This window comes from Zeugodacus cucurbitae, chromosome 6 (assembly GCF_028554725.1).
Source record: "Zeugodacus cucurbitae isolate PBARC_wt_2022May chromosome 6, idZeuCucr1.2, whole genome shotgun sequence".
NCBI classification, from domain to species: domain Eukaryota; kingdom Metazoa; phylum Arthropoda; class Insecta; order Diptera; family Tephritidae; genus Zeugodacus; species Zeugodacus cucurbitae.
Window position 1 is genome coordinate 17,926,325 of NC_071671.1, and position 24,100 is coordinate 17,950,424.

The 24,100-nt window shown below is 32.0% G+C and overlaps 1 protein-coding gene and 1 non-coding gene across 2 annotated transcripts; one reads left to right on the plus strand and one right to left on the minus strand.

Annotated features, from left to right (window-relative positions):
• The first annotated feature begins 1,981 nt into the window (after window positions 1-1,981).
• Window positions 1,982-23,957, plus strand: Tret1-2_5 (facilitated trehalose transporter Tret1-2 homolog). The gene is made up of 5 exons (XM_011194751.3): window positions 1,982-2,483; window positions 14,075-14,363; window positions 18,809-18,953; window positions 19,030-19,238; window positions 22,437-23,957. Exons 1-5 carry the CDS (start codon window positions 2,470-2,472, stop codon window positions 23,517-23,519), a joined length of 1,740 nt encoding a protein of 579 aa, XP_011193053.1. The 5' UTR covers window positions 1,982-2,469; the 3' UTR covers window positions 23,520-23,957.
• Trnae-uuc (transfer RNA glutamic acid (anticodon UUC)) lies at window positions 16,705-16,776 on the minus strand. Its single transcript has one exon. It is a non-coding gene; the product is annotated as a tRNA-Glu (tRNA).
• Window positions 23,958-24,100: the final 143 nt, after the last annotated feature.

Below are 24,100 nucleotides of genomic sequence, written 5' to 3' on the forward strand. Positions count from 1 at the left end.
CCACGCCCACCTCCCATACAAAGGTTAGGTTGGAAATTACGAAAAGTGGGTTAACTCCCTAACGAAAAACGTCAGAAACACCAAATTTTACATAAGAAATGGCAGAAGAAAGCTGCACTGAGATTTTTTTACAAAATGGAAAATGGGCGTGGCGTCGCCCACTTATGGGTCAAAAACCATATCTCAAGAACTATTCGACCGATTTCAATGAAATTCGGTATATAACACTTTCTTGACACCCTGATGACACGGGTGGAATATGGGCGAAATCGGTTCACAACTACGTCTACTTCCCATATAACCCAATTTTTAATTCCATCTGATTCGTTCACTTTATAATGTATTCATAAGGAACCAATGAAGCTAGCGGAATAAAACTTTACACAAATACTGTATTTGAGCTGTGACATCACTTGTGGAAAAATTGTCAAAATCGGACTATGACTTTTCAAGGCCCCTGATATCAAACATGAAGAACTCAGTGCCTAAGGTTAATTTTTCACCGAAAATATAGGTAAATCCCTCAGATATTTTAATGTAATTCATTCCCTCTGAATTTTTTTCTTATAACAGTTTCTCTCTGTACCTGAAATGGTAAAAATCGGGTCATAACTTCCCCCAGATCCTATATACCTAATTATAAGTAATATTAAATTAAGTGATCGTATAGTCTTCGATACATTGTATCTTGGTGGTGAAAACGAGTGAAATCGGTTTAGGAATTACCTCAGTCCCCATATACTATTTATGATAATTTTCGTTATTCTATTGAACTTTATGCCGAATATATGGGTCGAATTGTGTTGTCTTTATAAAATTACATCAATAAATTGCGAGAGTATAAAATGTTCGGTTACACCCGAACTTAGCCCTTCCTTACTTATTATATCATATTATTATCAAGCGACAATTATTTTGAATTCCGCACAAGACCATTTAAAAATTTCAAAATTTTTAACTCGTGATATCTTTTGAATGGTATGTCAGAATCTAATAATTCAAAAAGTTATATAAAGGTTTTGAAGCGATCTTAAATAATAAATCATTTATTTCGATAAGGATTAATACTAAGGTATAAATAAAGAGCCTTTTCAAGTAGTGGTATTTTAATTAATTTTTTTATATAAAATCGCTTATTGTGGCAAAACTATAATAGTTAGAGGTATGATGTCGCGATTTTTTGTAGATAATGATAGGTTCTACAAAATTGTAGTACATCACTTTGTTATATCTTCAATCGTTTTCGCAACATTCGCGATTAAAGAAAGTTTTTTGGTATTTTTTTACATTATCGGAGTTTTGGTAAGGAACCCTATTTACTAAATTGTAACTAAATATAGCCTATGTCACTCAGGGATAGTATAGCTTTCCAACGGTGAAAGAATTTTTCAAATCGGTTCAGTAGTTTCGGAGCCTATTCGACACAAACAAACAAAAAAACAAACATTTCCTCTTTATAATATTAGTATAGATTATAGTACGAATGGAAAGTATTAGTTTTTAAAATATTTTTTGGATAATTTCAGAAGATCATAAACAAATTAAATATTTATTCGTTCTTCACCGTTTTATCTACTTTATTAATTTGTTAAGAATTTTCATACACTGATCATTTCTTATTTCCCCGGATCAATTTGTGTTGATTGCAAAAAGTATGTGTACTCGCTTACCGTGGACGCTCACTACAAGCGAAGCACACGCAAAAGCTCTTCAAAAGCTACAAACAGCTGTTTCATATCACAGTATCATTTATTATTACTGTTGTTGTTGTCATGACGTAGTTTACCTCAAGATCAACTGAGCAAACAGCTGAGCGATAACCAACGCATTCGAAGAGAACTCCATACCACTTGACTAGCAATGCGATACAAAAACTTAATTTGCAAAAAAATGCTCACACAGATACAGGCATACACACTCACACGCGCGCCGGCATTAAATGAAGCTAACGAAGCGCCAAATCAACCATAAATAGCGGCTACATTGACAGTTTTATAGCAGTACGCGACTGTTAAACGTGTAGAGTTGAATTGTGAAGAAGCGTTCAAAAGCGCACGAAAAAACCTGAAATTTTGTGTGCGAAGCAAAAGTGCTACAAATTTTGTATTGTAAAAGTGACAGTGTTTTGGGAAAAAATGTTTGAGAAATTCTTTTTTTGCGCGCAAGCTTAAAACTCTCGTAGCAACAGTATTAATGGTATTCATGGCTGAAGACGCTTAATTGCGGCTCAAGCGTATGTCAAAAATCGCTCAAATTAATAGCAAAGTGTGTGAAAATACTCGCTTTTGTTGTAAATAAATACTTTCTAGTTAAGCGCAAAACCGGGCGTAATTTATGAAAATTGTGCTACACATTTCATTTTGGTGCCGTAAATTCGTTATCAATCGCTGATAATACATTATATTCTGCACAACAAGCAACAGTGACAATTACTGAAATCAAAAAAAAGTAGAAACAAAATACGCTAAAATGCCGACTGAAAGGTAAGCCAGCAGAAGATTTCGTGATAAACTCAATTTAGTAGCTCCAAAGTGTTGTAGCATAAGCCTGAGTGCACAATGCGCTTCTGAAACCGACGTGCCGTTGCATATATCAGGCTTATTAATATTTAAATATGCAAAGCCGCCAATTAAAGTTGAAGTTGTTGTTATTATTCTTATTATTGAATATTTACTAGTATATGTGGGCAATGAATTGCAGAATTTTCAACAGCTGTATGCCGTTGGTTGTTGCACTCAGTAACCCCATACGTGGGTTGTTTCAAATCAGCAATCGAACAGGTTTTCGCTATTTCAAATGATCAATCGGTGTATGTATAAATGGGGATAAAATACATTTATTACATTTATTTTATTTTTTGCTTTTTAAATTAATTTGTTGTTATTTTTCAAGCGTTTTTTTTTTTTGCCCTATATCACTCCTTCTTTTAACTTAAAATCCCCGCATAAATAATTAAAAAATCAATTATTTATTTATTGTTTACGGGTTAGAATAATTTAATTTATTTTTATAAATTTTTTAAAAGAGTTTACTAAGTTAAAAATTATATACTCCCGCAACAAAATTGCTAAGAGAGTTTAATAGTTTTGTTCACCAAACAGTTGTATATGTCCTTGAATAAAAAGAGTTAGATATAGGGTTATACATACATATATACCAAAGTGATCAGGGTGACGAATAGAATTGAAATCCGGATGTCTGTCTGTCCGTCCGTCTGTGCAAGCGATAACTTGATTAAAAATTTTGATATCTTGATTAAACTTGGTACACGCGTTTCTTGGTATTGAAAATGGGCGAAATCGGATCATTGCGACGATCATTTTAAGTGGGCATAGCCCTGCCCCTAAATCAGTTTTTTGTGAATATCTCGCAAACCAATCAACTCTATATCAACGAAACTTTCTAGAGTCATGTCCTTTAGGCATTTCCTTATAAGTCTAAAAATAGGTGAAATCATATAATAACCACTCCCACCTTCCATACAAAGGTTAGGTTAAAATTACTAAAAGTGCGTTAACTGACTAACGGAAAACGTCAGAAATACTAAATTTTACAGAAGAAATGGCATAGCAGAGCTACACACAGATTAAAAAAGGGTAAATGGGCGTGGCGTCGCCCACTTATGGATCAAAAATCATATCTGAGAAACTACTTGACCGATTTCAATGAAATTCGGTACATAATACTTTCTAGACACCATGATGATACGAATGGAAAATGGGTGAAATCGGTTCAAAACCACGCCTACTTCACTTATAACTCAATTTTGAATTCCATCTTATTCCTTCACTTTATAATATATACATAAGGAACTAATGAAGATAGCTGAAACTTTACACAAATACTGTATGGTATCACTTGTGAAAAAATTTTCGAAATCGAACTATAACTATACAATGCCCCGAATATCGAATATGTAGAACTCAGTGCCTTAGGGTAATTTTTCACCGAAAATATCGGTAAATCTCTCAGATATTTTAATGTAATTCAGAGTGATTTTTTTCTTCTAATATTGTGTCTCTGTACCAAAAATGGTTAAAATCGGGACATAACTTCCCCTAGCTCCCATATACCTAATTATAAGTTTTTCAAAAATACGGTGGGCTTTATTCCGCATATATGTATTGGTTAATATGTGAGATATCTTAGCAAAATTAAGTGATCATATAGCCTTGGATAAAGTGTACCTTGGTGATGAAATTGAGTGAAATCGGTTCAGGAATGACCATAACCCGTATTATAATATATGATAATTTTCGTTATTATATAATATTATATTCGCGTGGACTGCGTGCCGATTATATGGACAAACTGTGTGTTTTCTTAATAAAACGATATCAATAAATTGCGAGAGTATAAAATGCTCGGTTGCACCCGAACTTAGTCTTTCCTTACGTGTTTTAATTAAGTTTTAATACTTTTGAAAATCTATTATATTATCAATTTTTTTATTTTCCTTTACCTCCCAATTTGTCTCCGCAAACAATTGTAGTTTTGTATTTGAGTATCTCATTTACTGTGTTTTTTTTTTTAAAGCAAAAACTCTCTTGACAAAACGATTTGGCTGCCAATAAATTGTATTTACCAAATTCTGTCGCACGACAGTGTTTTTCCCCTCGCCAGACATCCGTAAAAAATGTTTATTATTATTATTCCTTTTTTTAGTTTTTTGCAAAGTCACGCCATACTCAAATGGATTTAGTTGTTTTGCTTGTCTTTTTGGTTAATTTTCGACAAGACTTCGCATAGACAAATATATGTATTTGTATTTACGAGTATATTTCATTCACTTTAAACTTATACTGTTTCCTTCTTTATCAGTACAACAATTTTATGAACCTTTGATCTCTGATAATATACTAAGAATTCAGTGGCTAAACCCACTGTCTGCGCCTTAAAGATAGTGTTTTCTTTAGTAGAATTTCTTTTTGCAGATTTTATACGATTAAAGAAATTACTCACGCGTGACATGCGTTACATTTCAAAACAGTACAGTTATGTGGAATAATTAGATTTATAACTGTCGAATAAAATGTGGTGTCTTGCGTTTGATTATCAGTGTTATATGAGTGTCGCGATTAGAAATTTACTTCCACATGACAAATAAATTTCACTTTTCCTTATGGTATTATCAGTTTATTTACCATTTCACAAGGTTGAAAGCGACATGAGATATACTATTAGTATATTGATAGGCCTATCAGCTTAAATAGATTTTTGTTCTGCGAAGAAAAGAAGTTCTTAAGTCATATAAGGAGGGATCATATTAGATAATATGTAAATATGACCCATAAACTTGCGTCAAATATATTCAGAAGATAATCTCTCTAAAATTTATGAACATATATGATAAAAATAATACAAATTACAATTTATGAAGCCATAATAAAAGCATTGTATGTTATAGAAAAGTACCACTGCTGTTAAATCTAAAGAATGTTATCGATAAGTGTTTTGCGACACTAATGTCACCAGTGATTTGCTATTTATTCTGAAGAAATAAATAATTAAAAAGTGCTTTAAATGAAGGTCGATGAAATGCTGATATCAAACGAAATGAAATCTTGAAAAATTTTATATATATTAATCTCTCTACAGACTCTCACGCCTGTCACTGTCATTTTTGTGGTGATATGAACTATAATCTAACAAAAACATTACATTTTGACATCCAATCATATGACATCTCACTGTAACACTGAGAATCTGTTACCATGGCTGACAAGTAGTCTTCGCAACTTAAGATTTATAGAACCCAAATACGAAAGCATTGACAACGTTTGTCAAAATTTTGACAGTATAAAAATGACACGAACTTAATTTTTTTCAATTCAAAAATTCTGTAAATAGAATTAGCACAATTCGGTCAAATCCACAAATTCAAACTTTGTGAAAAAATAGTATACCCAAAGGAGTTCTAACAAATTTAATCACCAAACAACTTTTACAAAATTACAAAGTACCACATTTGAAATACCGCTCACGAGCTACTTAATTATTGAGTGGTTCTGTAGAGCTTAAGCAAAACCAAAAATATATATACGTAGTAAACAATTTCAAAAGTGGGCACGCACTGCTCGTGACTGATCTCTTATTGTCGATAAGAGATAGTCACACTTCAAATCCATTTGGCATTTTTGAAATGACGTAGAGGAGTGGCTTGTTCGTACTCAAGATTATGGATGAGTGGTAAACAAGAGGTCCCGAGAATGCACCTATTTCAAAAATTGTAACAAAATTTGAAAGTCAAAAGGGTGTGCTGATTAGATTAGAAAATGTATAACTTTTGATACCCAAGTCTTAAACTGAGAGTGGGTAGAGAAAGAAAAATAGGTACAGGTGAATGAAAATATTATATATTTATATTTATGAAATCATAAAAAACTAAATTGAAAACATTATTAAAAATTTAGAAAAATAAAAGTATTAAAATTTTCTATAAATCTGAAATTTTCATAAAATATATCAATGAGATTGTTTTATTTTTTTGAATTTTTGGGTGAATATTTTAAAAACAAAAATATTAAATATCTTAATATATTTTTATTAAAAAATTACTACAAAAAAATTAAAGAAACATTTTGAATTAAATTTTTTTTAAATTATTTTTATTTGTTAATTTGTAATGTTTTACCTATTGGTAAAAAAATTAAAAAACAAAATTATTGAAAAAAATTTCCAAATTATTTATAATAAATATATAATAAATTATCTAGTGTCCAAATAAATTTTTATTTTCATATCCGTAATTTTACCGGTTGAAATGAAAATTATTGACTAATTTCAATTATATTTTATTTACATTTAAATTATTAAAAATTTACGTTTTCGATATACATATTTGTTATTATTTTAAGTTTCATTAAAATTTTATAATTTTTTTTAAATTCATTTCAAGAAATAATAATTTTTTCAGATATTCTTCAAAATTCTTTAAAGTCTCCAACAACGAAATTAAGCATTTAACAATTTTATTTTTTGTTTAATTTTAACGTATTTATTTCTTAAACAATTTAAAAAGCAAATTTTTCGAACTTTCAATTTTAATAGCGCTTTTATTTTTATTTTTTGTTTTTAAATAATTTGACACTTGTAAAACTTTTCAAAGTTAAATTGTATTATATTTCCTTTTCGAATTTCTTAAAAAATTTTACTCTTTTCATTTTTTTAGAGAAATACATATCTGTTTATGAATATTATAATTATAATAAGTTTAAAAAATTAATTCCTTTATTTCAAATATTTATGTAAATTAAATCAAATTATTAATTAGAATTTCTCTGCAAATTTTATATAACATCATTCCTTCAGTCATACCCCACACACAGCAAACAAGCAAACCACTCTTACTAAAATTTTTTGTAATGACTTATTAATTGATTTAAATAATATTTAAACACACCACTCAACACCCAAACAAATAAAAGTGTTCCCACTCAATAGCAATTAAAATGAAATACACGAGTAATTGATGAAAGCCACTTAACGTGGCACAGTGTGGCAAACATGACAAAAGCGTGCAATCAATTATAACACGAGGAGTAGTTAGAGGCGACAAACATGATTTGCATGATCAAATCAAAATCAATAAATACAATAAACACTTGGAAAATGAAACCGAAATGCGAGCAAAACAAAATGCGAGCAAAACAAAATGCTTACAACAATCAAAGCAAATAATGATAAATGGGATGGCAACCGAAGCCATCATAACAATTGCAACAACAAGCACACAAACATACAAACGTGTATACAGAGCAAACCGGCAAACAGACGGACAGACGGACAGACAAACAGACAGACAGCAAGTTGACTCAATATTTCAAAGGCCAATTATTTGTTTAACAGCCAGCAGCAGCAGCTTCATTATTGTTGTATTTGTTTATTTGCTGTTGCTTTTGTTATTGTTGTAGTTGCATGCAAGTAAATGTCGTTGAAATCAATTTTAAAGCGATATTGTTAAATTGACTCGAGTTGAAATTCTTCGTGTTGCACAGTGTATGTATGTGTGCTTGTGACGTCATTATCAGTTGACACATTGACCGCTTGTCATATGTGTTCGCACATCGCACGCCATTATTATTGTTGTTGTTGAACTAATAAAATGTGCTAAAAAGACATTGGTTTGCTGGCTGATTTATAGAGGCAACTTGTTTAATTGTTACTATGACAAAACACAGAGATACATACAGACAAACATACATGTATAATATTATTTAATATTTATTGGTCAGCAATGAGACTAATTGTGTGATAATTTATATCACTTTGCTACTATTTAGCGCATTCTGATGCGCAAAGACAAGTTTTACTGTTATTATGTGGGTTCTGTGTTCGTTGAGGACCACTTGATACTCATAGAGGCCTCTTGAAGCACTCACTTTACCAACAGGAATTTTATAGAACATCTTGAGATCGTTAAAACAATTGAGCTATTCGAAAGAAAATCTCTCAACACCGACCCACTTGGTCCTCGACTTAATGAGTCCCTATTTTTAGTCCAGTCTCTCGTTATATATTTACTTTGAACCATTTTCTTAAGGTTGTTTTAAAATTGTTAAGATCCCGGATTTGTTACTTCAAAATAGGATTACAATTAATCCTGCTACAGACTAGATTGCACATTTCTCTTTCTAAAAATAACCAAATTAAGTTTTTGTCCTTAGTTTTAAGAAATATTTCGAGAATCTAAGTAATTACGACGTATTTGCGTATTCTGTGTCCAAGGTTCATGAGGATGTCACGATGCTCTTTGAATAGACAATATCAAACAATCTTGACGCAACTTCAACTTTCCTGCTAAGTAAAATGTAATTCAAGTCAACTAGGTCCAATATATTTTCTTATTTCTCTCATATCATAGCTTAGTACGTCTTCAAAAACCATAATTCTAAGAGCTTCCAAATCATGTGTGTCATTTCAAACTTCGAAACTGTTTTAAACTCTCTACTTTTAATATAGGATTTCAGAACTAAAGCTCCAATTCCATTGGCATTCTCATTCGAGTGTAACATTTCCAAAAACTAAGTAACATCGCTTGATCTTCGATCAAAGGTAGTATTTGAACTGTGACAGGTCGGTCACTAATCTTAAATAGTACAATTGACTCGAGTAAAGAATAAAACAGCCTTCTAAATTTCGTTAATTTCATCTGTAGATGCAGTTCTCGATTTTCTGAGATCTTCGCTAATTTTTGGATGTAAAAAAATATTTTTATTTTTAAGAATCAAGTTGGAGATATTTTGATTCAAAAACAATTGAAGACAACTGAAGAAGTCGATTAGAAAAATTATGTACCGTTATCTTTAAACAAATACCATCCGATCTCTACCAAAAAAGCATCAAATCACATATAAAACACAGAACTTTGGTTTCAAGCTGATCCGACATAACTGGTTTATCAGTATAGGCAATTTCCCTGACGTATCTTGCAAAAATATGTCAAATTGTGTAAAATCAATAGAGAGCATTATTTGTCTGATGCTAACGATGGTTCCATATCAGTTTCAAAAACTAATGAACCAATTATGCCTTCAGCATAAGAATCAGTAGAGACCGTAACTTTTCCTTAAGACAAGGAAGTTTGCTCCGATATATGCATTGGCATGGTAATTTGACAAAGTATACTCAAAATAAATGTCAAGCTCATATGTATACTTTCGACAGATGGTTTGACAGCTATCGCTATAGAAAATTTTAGATGGCCATAAGAACACCCTGTAAATGAAATATCTAATATTTCACAGATAATAGAGATGCAATTAAATATTAAATGTCAAATGGCAAACTATAATTCTATAACTGATTAATAAAAATATATTTAAATGACAACTATTAACTTTTAAATCTAAAAATTATAAACTTATCATATAAATGGATTGTATATATATACATACATATGTCTATTAAAGCTTTTGCAAATACGCAATTTCGTAATGAGACAAAGTCGCATTTTCATACCCACAGACATACAGTTATAAATAAATAAAAAATATTTCACAATAATCGCCAAGTGATGTTCATGGCAAGAACTATTATCAATAGACGATTGCCATTCATATTGTAGTATACGCCTGCTTTGGTTTTTCAAGTGAAAACGTATAGAAATGACAACAAAAAACAATGCGAAAAACTGAATCGCTCATTGTACAAACAATAACAAAGAAAAACATCGTCGACACATAACATTAATGAACGATTGATTAGAGAAACAGAAGCGCTTATCAGTGAAGTACGTACTTGGTACCATGAGTATGAGTATTGTACAAAGTAGCAAGGCAAATAATATTAGCGAAAAAAATGTTGCCAAGTAGATAAAAGCGAAATTTCCGAAAGTAACAGCAAACAGAAGTAGGCGTTAAAAGCTTATCGGGCGATCAAATTCACCCGATCGCGTAGGGGACTGATAAGGAATGTGGAATAAGAAATTTTAATAGCATGTTTGGGATTTTGTTTTGGTTTTGCATAAAGCTTTATGTGGCTTGAGGGGTAAAGAAGCTCACGAGAGGTCTTAAGGGATCTTGATTCTCAGATTTGGTGAACGCAGCGCTACTGATCGAGTACTTTACTAGCTTTTGCTGACGTCTGTTGTTATATTAATATTAAACTCAAACTCCAAAAACTCAAAAGTCTCGTTAGCAGTAGTGCAAGATAGATTTCAAGAATAACTCAAGACTCAAGAACTCTTAAGAATACCTATTACAAAACACATCAGCTCTGAAACGTCTACAAGTATATATGTAAGTAATCCATACAATTCAAAAATCATTATCAGTAACTTTTCCAAATCAGTGAATATATGGATTACCCGACGTGTTCGCGCTTTTAGTCACGGTCTGATTGAAATCGGTAAAACGTCAAAAGTCGCTGAACCTTTGACTACAACGTTACAACTCATTAAATACTAATTTGCGATGCAGCTAATTTATTGTAATATAATAAAATATTGATAACAATGTTGCCCCTTGGTTACAGATGTTACTTTCCATTTCACTTAATTACTCATACTTATGCGAACTGACGCCAGTGGAATTTTTAGACGCTCGTAGTAACTACTATATACTATTCTATACTATAGTATGGCATTTATCTCGATAATTTTTTATCAAACATCCGCCGTATAGCTTTGTTGTTCTGATTTACTATTTAGTAGCTGGGCATAAAAAGTGCGAAAATTATTAGCGATTGTTCTGAATTTCAAAACAAATGTCAAGATATGAGATTGAGTACTTCAGTTGAAAAAATACCATCGAAAGTAAATGGGTAAATGGCTTGAGTGTTTATTCTACCTACCAGTTCAAAAGAGTTCAAATCAAATTTTCAAAAAACAATTTAAAAACAGACAGAAATATAACCCTAAAATTTTAAGTCTTACATCCAACTTACTGATCAATTGCGGGGACATAAAGACCCTTGACAGATCGAATAAGTGTTTTTGAACATCGTAACTTTCGACCAATCAAGTATGGTATCCGGAAATCTGAAGTATAAAATTCACGTTACTATTCAAAGCCAACCCTTGTCATCCCAGTTTCTATTTTACATCCGTTTAGAAATATGTTCTTCATTACTTTACACAATCTCCAAACTTTTACTCATATTGCGTTGGAACTTATCATAAGTTCAAAACGTTATTCAGGTGTGGATGAGGTAAAAATTTTACGTGTTAAAAATCTTACTACTTTCAATAAAAACGCATTATTCGAAATCAGATACACCGAAACTTTCACCGATTTAAGATTAGTCATTTCTCGAACACTTGGACAGTTCTGTTCCTAACATCGGTTTCATTCCCTTATAGATCAACAATTATTTGTTTTTCTATGGAAAATATTTAACAAAATCAGCAATGGGAATCCCGGAATTTCTTAATAAACTCCTACAGATTAATAATATTAAATTGTAAATAAATTAACTAGAACTGAGTCACAATCCATTGTCAACACTTATCCCTAGGCTTATTTAGGAATAATTAATAGAAATTATTGTTTTTCTAATTGTAAACCACAATCGTAGCGAATGTTTCGTAATATAGACAGACATTTACGTCCAACGCAAAATAAATTCATTAAATATTTATAGGAAATATAGTAAAGGTGTTTATAATGAAAACAGAAATAGGCAGACAACTTGAAATCGATCGTACTTTGTAAGTAAATAATTACACTTAGAAAACTGGCTTGAAAACTAGAAATAGTTTTTAATAACTGAAGTATTTTAAATTCATGTATACACTTGTTAAGGCATCTGCTAATTTAGTCAATTAGTTAATTGTTTCAATTAATTCACTAAACAGCTATATTTGACTTTTCGAGCATTTTTTTACTTGAAAACCATAATATTTTAAGTATATATTTCCCCATAGTTTCTAGATGGGAAACCAAACTATAAACCCTGCCTATATCTCACTTACAACCGATTTTTCAGTTATGAGATATTTCTTTAACTCTTTCAATTATGTAATGTTAATTAAGCAACGTTGAGGGTACAAATTTGGGGAAATATTGGTTTATCATGAATATAAATAATAAATATTGAGAGTGAAGATCTTCAAGATTAGTCAACAACATATTTTCACTGATTGTTCAGTTATTGGATTCAGTGCTATAATTCATTAAATTAAGAAGTAATGAAGAAAAAAATTGTCCAAATATTTGCTTACTAAAAATAAAGAAATAAAAAAAGTGAAAGTAAAAATTTTGAGGATCTGTGGATTATAGCATATAACTAAATTGCTACATCCGATTATTCAGTACTGAGGTCTTGTATACTACTAATGTTGAGTAATCATATGTATTAAATTTTGTAAAATATTTTATAATTTTGAGAGAAAAGTTTTCGCTGAAAGTCATTCTGATCGCTGTACTAAAAGTTATAGTTTTCCTTACAACCGCTCTTTCAGTTATCAGATTGTGTTCTCTAACTCTTACATTTGAGCAGCTATAGGCATCACATTTTGTAAAGAAATTACTCAAAATGAGAAAAAAGTTTTCGCTGAAAGTCATTGAGATCGCAATACTATCAGTTATAGTTTTACTTACAACCGATTGTTCAGTTATGAGAATTTATGCTATAACTACTACAATTGATTAGCTATAGGCATCACATTTTGTAAGGTATTCAGTCAATATGTGGGAAAAGTATTCGCTGAAAATCATCGAAATCGCACATTTATAATGTATAGTTTTCCATATAACCGATCAGCCAATTACGAAGCTTTATACTGTAACTCCTATAATTATGCAGTTAAAAACATGAAATTTCGAGAAGCATTTCATCATCATCAGTAGACAACTTGTAGCGAAAATAATCTAGCACGCATAACTGTTAGATATAGTTTTACATGCAAACGCTTATTCAGTTATGAGATTTTGTGCTATAACACCCACAATAAAGTAGTTATGAACACGATTTTTTATAAAATATTTACATATTATACAATAGATAACGGTTATATAACATAAAGCTCCTTCAACAACATTCATAAAATTTTTATTTTTTTGTACAATTTTTTCTTATCATGGGTTCACGATTTTTTTCAATTTTTATTTATATTTGCATAATTTAAATGTTTATTAATAAACCATATTACGAACTGTAAATATGCAAAGTTATGTACATATAAATAAACAAGCTCGAACAAGTACGAGGGTCCAGACATTGCCAATTAATTGAACAACGAATGAGAATTTTAAGAATTTTCTAAAAAAATAAACCAAAAGAAAATATGTCTCCACTTTGCTTGAAATATGTGCATATGTAGCAACAACATTTGTCGAAGCTATGTAAACAGCTTTTTGCGAAATTTAATTAAAAAAGCCGACAAGCTCATAAGCCTTCCCGCATGAAAAGCTTAGCTAAATAAGTCAATTAAGGCAAATATTTACTTTTTTGCACAGACACATATATACTTATGTACAAGACTTTAGTTTGCATGGCAAGTCAACTATTTACTATAAATTATTTTATTTCGTTGCTTTGGACAAAATATTTACACATTTAATTACTCTGTAGACTTACTTTATTACATATATTTATATTATTTATAAAATTATTTTATTTAAATTTTTTACAGAGAACGTCTCGAGGAGCACAGTAAATTTGTGCCGCACGCGCACAAATATGAGATTGTATCGTCCAGCGATAAGGCCCATCAGCAAACGCACAATTATCAGCAACAGCATCAGCAGGCCCTACTACAACTACAACAACATAATCATATCAATTTACATCATCATAATGTACATAATCATCATCTGCCACATTATCCGATGCCACGTCGACGCTCACGCCTCTCATCGATCGCTTCATATCTGTCGGCGGTGCCGGATGAGAAGGCCGCCATTCGTGGTGTTTTCCATCAGGTAAGAATAAATGAAAAACGCGTGAAAGATTATAAATTTGTGTATGTCTCTAAATTAAACAACTGAAGATCATCTTGCGATAACGGTAAGTGTGAGTTTGTAGAGATTATATCGGCTTTAGGATGAAGTCTTGTGCAATTCTGTGGTGATTTACAATGCCGCAATATCATAAAAATGAGGTTAAAGTATAAGAACATACTCAAGACTTGAATATTCTTCAAGATTTCTGGATATTTTGCAATTCAGAAGTCTTAATTTTCGTCAGACATTCCACAAATAGCCCATTTTCTCGAAAAAAGGAAAAATATTAATCGAGTTTTCTCAGTTCAGCGAGGTTCCTTATAAATAGGGGACTTTGAATCTATAGTAAGCCTCAGAGAAATATCTAAACTGATAGTGAAATCATTAAATAAGAATAGCTATCGTCGAATCGAATAGCTGCTTGAACGATTTCTTCGAGAATTTCTTCTTTGTTAGTTCTGATTAAAATATTTTTAACAATAAAAAGATCACCTGAGCGCTAGAATAAGATAATTATTGAACTGCTGGTGAGTTCCGATGAAATAGGTATTACCAATAAAGTAAAAATTGGCAAATAATCACGGAAAAATGAGGTTATGAAACACTTCTGAGCAAATGTAAAGAGAAACGCCTTTATAATGGAAATATATGTCAAGTTTTTATCATTTTGACTCTTGTTAAGGTACTATTATCGAACGAGGATCCATTCTAACTGACACCAACCGATACATTTTAGTATGCATAGACTTTAGAACATATTCGACAAAGTCATTTAGATCAAATTGTGGTAATATATTTTCGAAAATATAAAGTGGAAAATAATTTTCTATGACGTCATTTCTCAAAATCACAATTTTATCCAATTAAAAGTAAAATTGAACAAAGAGTAATGTAATTTAATTTAAGACCAGTGGTGTTATTAACATAATTTGCGATTAGACAACGAAGAAACACAAAAATAAAATTAAAATTGTTAAAACGATACATTTACAACTGCACCTCATTTATTTGACAACTAATGAACTCATTTAAATGAAGTCGCTGTTTGAAACGTTTAATACAAGAAATCACTTACTGATAAATTAAAACAAAAACAAATACTTCCTTATACTATTAAAACCACAAAAATTCCCACGACTTCTATTGTTTACTCAAGTTGGCAGTGCGAAAATTATTTCATTCACTAAAATCTGGGTTAATGTGTTGAATTCAAAATTATTTATTATTATGATGAGTTCAGTGAACCGAAACAATAACAGCAAGCAATAATACAAATTAGACAAGTTCAAAATGAATGTAAGTACAAGTCTATTGTCTTTGGAACGAACTTAAACTATTAAAGGATATCAGAAGGTCGAACAAGTTGTAACGAAAAGTTGCCCAAAAATGCAACAAAGCAAAAAAGTGTGTCAATAAACTTGATTTCCAAAAAATTAAACTGAAAACAGGTGTTACGAATGTGATGAAACAAATTATAAAAACAAAATTTGTGTGTGGTATGTCTATATGCATATTAATGCTATAATAAAACAGTTGTCTCGGCAATAAAAAACAGAAGCAACCAAATATAGAATTCAAAATTCGCCATAAAAAGCTGTATATAAAAAATAGTTTCAATTATATTTTTAAAATAATAAATAAAAAATTAAAAATATATTAAGAATTTTTTTAAAAATGTAATATATTTATTTATAAAACAAAATATAAATTCATGGAAATGAAAATAAATACATAAATAATTAAAAAAAATAAAAAGTGAGGTTATAATTTCAAATGAAAAAAATAGATATTTTACCAAAAAACATTTATTATTTATTATGTTTCTTAATATTTTCTATAACAACCACATCCCTAAATTAACAAAAAAACTAATCTTTTCCAGTGCATTTGCAGCAATTATTTTCAAGTTAACCCCCAAACCGCAGGAATTATTCGCGTTTTTTTTTCAATCAAATTTAGTTTTTATTTAGTATTCTGCCCTTTCACTCACTTTCAGCTGTGCCATTGCATACATGCTTACATATATAGTGTATATACTCTGCATCCATAAACGAATGTTAATTAAAGTAGCAATAGCAAGTGTCACAACTAATTTACACAAAACAAAAGTGCAAAACAAGCAAAGAAAACTATTAAAACAACCTTCGTACCAAAGGCGAGACAAAAAATCATGGAAGCGAACAGAATTTCTATTACAAATTCAATTTTAATAGCGAGAGTGGAACGAATGACTAAAAAATGGCATGCTAATAAAAAAAATTTTATACAATTATAAAAAATTGAAAAAAAAATATAAATATAAAAAAAAATAAAAAAAAATTTCCCATACCGGGAATCGAACCCGGGCCTTCTGGGTGAAAGCCAGATATCCTAGCCACTAGACCATATGGGATGTATAGATTTAATGCGCAAATGTATTAGCTAAGCACCGCTAACATGCTTCTGTTCAGGGTCAATCTTAAAAGAGCAAACAACACAGCTGTTGGTGTTTACTAAAGAGAGTGGCTAAAAACAGCGGTGATGCTCTCTCTTAGCAGCTAGACAACTCTTTTTTCAAGTACTCTTCTGTTAATAAGTGTAAATAGCAAATGAAGAAGACTTTCTTATGGTAGGAAAGCAACAGTGAAGCCTTCACTGTGGTACTCAAAATAGATTTTTAAGGTATATAACAATAAAACTAGAAAAATTTTTAAAATATATTTCTAAACGAGCCCGCTTTCGAGACATGTTTCAACTCTAATTCTATTTGTAATTCTATTTGATTATACAAGTTTCTAGTATTTATACCAGTTTGTACGTTTCGCCACTCTATAAGTTATATTAAATGATAGTCGGCTGTAATAGTACTAAAAAAATATAAAGAAGGGAATTTTTATTGAAACATTAACTTGCTGATCACAACAAGTACTAAAGGATCTCTCTAGCTCTGGTCAATCCAATGGATCATAGTTTAATTGTGGCAATGGTATAATTATTATTTTTCAACACTTTTTTTATACAAAATGAGATAAATATATTCGAAGTATTTGAAATTTTTATTTATTTTGTAATCGAGCACTAGAGAAGTTAAAGAAAATCGCTTAAGGTACTTCCAGAAAACAGTATCTTTGGAGAACATGTTATGATAAGTTAATGAATGGACTTTTGAGTCTTGGGAAGAGAACTGTAGGCTCTTGTAGTAAATTCATTAGAAAAATTCGAGACTAATTATAACATAATTCCAAAACAAAAACCACGGGATGAATAAGCAAAAGTAGAAAAAATAGATTAGGGTGAGTCTACGGAGTTCTGCAACATAAGACCTGTAGTCATGCAGCCTCCAGTATTAGTTTTATTATCGTGCAAAAAATAAAAATTATAATTTTAAATAGAGAATATACTCTTTATCATTCAGAGCTATTAATTTATTTTATAATAGTTTGATATAAAGATACAAAAGGTGTTCTATAGAGCGAAATGTTTAAACCTATTTTCTAAAATAGTTACATACATCGAACGATCACTGTATTTTCGAAAAAAAATGTTAAATATAAATTAAATATGTATGGAAAGTTTTTTCTAGCATTTTTTAATAAAAGTTTAAATATGTATCAAAATAAGCTAAAATTTAAAAAACAAAAATTGAATTAGTTATAAAAATATCCAAGGTGCATATTTAATAGTAAAATAATTTTAAAATAAATATAAAGCAAAAAGAAATATATTTTTAAACTTCTTGAACATCCAAACCCATTGGCTAATGCCTTGGTACATTCCTGCAATCAAACACTTTTAAAAAGAAGAGATCTACCTGCCTACTAAAGAGCAACGTTCTACCAAAAAGCTCAACCACATTCTTGAGCTTACTTAGTTGTAAATAGATTTAAGATTTTAATACTTATTGTTAGGCTTTAACCAAAGCAGATTCAATAAATAAAGAAATATTGAAGGGGAAAAAAATATAAAATAATATATTTAACTTTCTAAAAAAAAATATTATTAGGGAGGTAAAAAATTTTATGAAAAAATCCTTTCTTTCTCTTAAAATTTGATTTGAAATTTTTTTATATTTACTCATAAAGAAACAATTCAAAAAATACCACAAACAAAACAAGAGCCGCCCTAATGTAAGCACTTTCCATATCGACACATTTATTACCAGTAAATAGGTCACCATGTAATGAAATCACAAAAAGTAATGTAACTGTAATCCTGTAATAAACTGAAGAATATGAAAATTGTATGAATGATAGTGTGTGTGAATCTAAAAATATATGTTTATACTTTAAATAACAACAAATAAAAATAGTTACTGAATGTACTCATAATGCTAACTTTTCCAATTTCCTCACATTACTTTCTTTTTCATTTCACACATGACATTAAAACGGATGCAACAAAACCGCAAAACAACAAACAATAACAACACACTCCCACAACAACAGATTCTCTCCACCTGCGCTGTTCTAGTGCTTTCGGCCGCCTGTGGCATGCCTATCGGCTATTCAGCCGTCCTGTTGCCACAATTGTCGGATGTTAACTCGACCACAGCCGAGATTGAAATTAACGTTGAAATGGGTTCGTGGATTGGTGAGTACGAAATTGCACATTATCTTCCAAAAATAGTAGTTGCTAATCTTTTATTTCCCCGTTATTTCTTTTGCAGCCAGCGTCCATAGTTTGGCAACACCTGTTGGCTCATTGATATCGGGTTCTTTGGCTGACTTTGTTGGTCGTCGCTCCACATTGTTGATTTCGATTATTCCGCTTTGCATGGGTTGGTGTACACTGGCGCTGACTCAGTCCTTTACCGTTATCATTATTGGTCGTCTATTTTGCGGTTTTGCTACCGGTTTGCTGGGTGGACCGGCACAGGTGAGCAATGAATTTTTAATTATTAATTTCTAAGAACTCATAAGACCATTTTGTGAAGTTTCTGCTTCAGATTTATTGTGATTTGCAATTTAATAAGGGAAGTAATAAAGTGATTTGCCCTTTTGGAAAGTCTCTCATCATTCGGATAATTTGTAATGTCCTTAAAGGTTTTAGGTAGAAAATAGCTATTGGGACCTGTAGTCTGATCCAATGGATCTCTTCCTAATCTTTCATTGTAAAAATTAAAAAAAGTAATTTCCATTTCCAACCCTACTCTTTTAAATCCCTTCAGATTATTTTAAAATCCCTCAACATTCGTCGGTTTAAGAATTCTTTATAACATTTTAGGAAACTCTAGGCTATTTTTCAGCACCCGAAACATTCTTCAGAATTTTTCTACTTGGTAGAGCTGTAAAATCCGTTATAGATGAAATTACTCGACATCCAAAAGAGTCGTTCATAGTCATATCATGATAATGTTCGACAGAAGTCAGTGAATACTGACGAAACGAAATAATGAGTGGCAATAAGTCAGAAGACGATAGGTGTAAAGATAATCTCCTTGGTTCAGAACATTCTTCTTCTACTGAGAGGGACAAGAAGTCCGCATTAGCACCACGACTGAAAATTTTCAAGGCGTTGCGAAATAAGGATGTGATTAGAAGAAGGAAGTCTTCTCTGTTTTTGAAAGCATAAGGTGGAAAAGAACCTCTAGATTTGTCGAAACACGTTCTATCGACCAATCTAATATCAGAACTGTTTTCGTAACCCGAACGGACATGGTTGGTTTTATAGCACGGTTCGAAGCATAAATCTAAGTTTCTTTTTCTTCATTTTCACATTGAAAAACACAAACCTCTAAGAAGAAATCACAGAATTCTTCAATCATAAGCAAAACAATCCAAATAAGTATCCCTAACTCTCATTAATCTAATTTGCAACACATTAATTTGAGAGAGTTGTTTCTAGAAGACCTCCACTCGAGTGGCAACACTTCAACACGATTGCGGCGTGTGTCAAAAGTGATGTTCGTTGTCACAATAGGGAAGCAAAATCTACGCATACAAATTATCAATGCCATTTTTAGTAGACCATAAATATGGGTCATTCACACGAGTTATATTAAACTATTTTAGTTAAACGATGACCTTGTGTGACAGTGACACAGTCACCGATTTAACTAAATATATTGTTTGCAATCGGAGACTCGACATTCGGCGTGGGGGTGAAGGAGATAAGGAAGAAGAGTGCTTTTTTATTATTGTTTTTTTTTTGGTTTTGTGTTTTTGATAGAAAACTAGATACGCATAGATATTTGAGCATAATAAGCGAATTAGTTTACAATGGAGCTCACGCACAGCATGTAGACTGTTTGGTGCTTGCGGCTTGCCTTGAACTCGTGCCTACTACAGGGGTTCAAGTACGAATGAATTGTGAGATTTGTTTGAAGCTTTGATTTATTTATTTCTTTTTTGAAAATACATTAAGTTATTTGTCAATATCCAGCTACTACTCGGTATGAGTTCTCATAGACCGTTAACTACACGTTGTCTAGCCGCATAAGTGAGGTTATACGCACCATGGGAGATCGCGCAATGTATACAAAAATTATTGCTGTTGTTGTATCGCTTACTTCCGTCAACAAACAATCAATTACTCAGCGATTTACATATGAAGTACGCGCATATCATCACTACCCCTGCCTAATGCTCAAACCAATTCTAATAACGGCTCTTATGAAAAGTAAATCTTATTTGCTCACCCACACACAACACTCTCCATCTCTTTATGCTTTGGTTTTTACATTTTGATAGTGGAATTGGCGCGTAAATTTCGCTTTATCTCTACTTGTAAGTCAGTCACTAAAATGCAATCGGTCGTGCGCGTCTTATAGATACGACCCTGAGGTGTCAACGCCTTTTCACATCAACCAGTCCACAAACAAACAATCAACGCACAGATTTAAAGATTTACATATTTTATTATGTTGGCGCATGGATAATTCTTATATATACAGTTCCGGAATCTTGACCTTAGACTATAGTTGTTGTGCGATGAGCTCGGTATTAAGTTTGAGCGAAAGTTTAATGGAACTGCACTCACACATATTTATGCCGAATGATTGTTTGAGAAAAGTGAATTTTTATTAATAGTTGGGTTCAGCAAAAAGCGCAATCCAATGTGTACCATTAACCGTTGAGGTGACAGTTGACACGTAGCGCATACGTTTCGCTTTTGTTTATAACGTTAAATACCGTTTACAACGTTTATTTACACTTTGCGGGCTTAATTTGTAACCTCGTCGCCCTATTTAATTTATTATGATGCATGGGTGCTATTTGTATATATTTCTGAAGAGATGAAATTTAATTGTTTTGCGGAAGTGAATCAAGCTTTCTGTGTCCGACTTCGAGATATTATATATTGGAACGAGGCTGATGAAAATCCCATGATAAGTTCGTTTATTTCCCGATAGAATAATCTAGATTTCAGTATAGGTACGAAGTACTTTTTATAATACTCGGGGGTTCCAAGATAAAGGATTAGACCTTTAATACACTTGGCGGGAATACATTCATTATTTATTATCCATTGGACTCCAGGAGACTTCATAATGAGCATGTACTGCGAATATGGCCTACTGGATGCCATCTTCTCTATTACTTGAGGTCGATTACTGCAGCTAACAAGTGCTCTTAATAACGGAATATTTCCTAATGACTTCTCCTCGATATTAATTCGGCCTCTGTGATCTATATATAATATGTATATAAGCCTTCCATAGGTCAGAATATGTAATCCATTTGATTCTCTGGAGGTCCAGAATGAGCATGGCTCTTCAATCTTTAAATTTTAAATCTGCCAGTTGCTTCATTTCTTACGAAGCTTCTGGGCCTGGCCGCAACTTATATCTTCCCGCCGCTTGGTTTGTTCAAAACATCTGCATACCAAAAGAGACTTTACTTCTGGGTTACTCATTCAGATCTAGTGAATTTTAATATAAAGATCCTAATTATGAACGCTTCCACATATACTATAAAGTTTTCAATTACTTACTTCCCTTTCAAAAGAACTGATCTTTGGAACCCTACACTACTTTCTGGTATAAACAGGTTTTCATTTAAGATAACTTTACATAACAACCATTACTTAAAATTTTTCAAAATTCCTAATAAAAGTTCCTCTATATCTTTACAGGTCTACATTGCCGAAACCGCTGAACCCAATCTACGCAGTATTCTAATTGGTGCACCATATGTCTCCTACTCACTGGGTATACTCATTGTCTATTCGCTGGGCTCCGCACTGCATTGGCGTACTGTAGCTTGGTGCGCATGCATACTACCAATTTGTGCAGCCATCGCGCTCTTCTTCATACCCGAAACACCCGCTTGGTTGGTGCGCAACAATAAGCACGGTAAGGCACAACGCGCACTAACTTTCTTGCGCGGCAGTGAGATAATCGCACGCAAAGAGATGAACGATATGTCCGAACGTTTGACAAAGGAACGCGCCACCACACGCACCAACGAGAACATCTTCCAGCTGTGCACCGAACGTTGCGCCATGAAGCCGCTCTTCATTGTCATCACATTTTCCATGTTGCAAATGTTATCGGGTTCGTTCATTGTCATCTTCTACGCCATTGATATTATTGCCGATTTCGGTGCCGATGTCGATACAAAATCGGCTGCCATTTGGACGGCGGTGGTGCGCATGTTCTGCTCACTCACTTTCTGTGTGATTTTAATGTTCGTGCGGCGTCGGCGTATTTTGACCATTTCCAGTATCGGTTCGGGTCTCAGTTGTCTGATATTGAGCGTGTATATGTATGCACGGCTAGGTCTGCCGAAGAGCAATACAGATGTACTCGTCGCTGCGGGTTGTCTTTTCTCATATATTGCCTTCAACACCGCGATTATGGTGTTGCCGGGAATTATGATCGGTGAACTGTTCCCAGCGCGTATACGTGGTCGTACGGCAGGTGGTGTGTTTGCGGCGATGAACATCAGTCTCTTCGCATTGACAAAAGTCTTTCCGATGGTGCAGTCGATTATAAAAATGCGTGGCGTCTTTATGGTATTTGCTGTATCCAGTTTTATGGTCACCGTTTTCATGGGTCTCTTCCAACCCGAGACGAAGGGACGTACTTTGGATCAAATTGAGGATTATTTCAATGAGAATAACTGGTTGTGGTTCAAGCGTGACAAGCGGTACAAGCAGGTGGCATTGAATGAGAAGGCCGCGAAAGCTGCACTCAGAGCGCAAGTCAAGGCTTAAGTGGTAGAATTTGCGGTGCATTCAATATAAAAGCCAAATTATATAGCTTTAAAGATAATTGTATTTAGTAGTTATAATATGTAAGGAGTAGATTGAATGTAGTATATTTTTAAAAAAGCTCATAAAGACCTTAACGAATTTTAGCATTCTTGTGATTGAATAAAGAGTTCTTTCCATAGTAAATAACTGTTAAAATGTAGTAAGTTGTGAGACCGATTTGCATTTAAAATTTTTCTTTTGTAAATTTTTAAAGCATAATTTTCAAACTAAACGGAAATTAGCTAAAATTAAGTTAGTTATTAAGTCGCTCAATTACCTCGTAAAACTTGCTTTATATTTAGCTTTAACTCAGTAATATTTCTTAAGATTCTCTACGTACTTCCTTAGCTGTAAACATTTTTTGAGAAAAATTTGTAGAAAACTAAATTTTTATTAAAGCATATGTATATTAAAATAAAAATAAATAATAAAATATAAGGTTTTCTTTATTCTGTATGAGATAAAAGTGGTTCCCGATCAATGGGGAGTTGCTTCATACGAAATATGAATATAAAATATAAATGGGATTAAATATTGCGAAC

What these genes read in the sequence shown, in the direction of transcription:
- Tret1-2_5 (XM_011194751.3), top strand. An exon ending in TTCGTGGTGTTTTCCATCAG is followed by an intron (nt 14,364 to 18,808) that starts GTAAGAATAAAT and finishes CCACAACAACAG; the next exon opens with ATTCTCTCCACCTGCGCTGT. An exon ending in TGCTGGGTGGACCGGCACAG is followed by an intron (nt 19,239 to 22,436) that starts GTGAGCAATGAA and finishes ATATCTTTACAG; the next exon opens with GTCTACATTGCCGAAACCGC.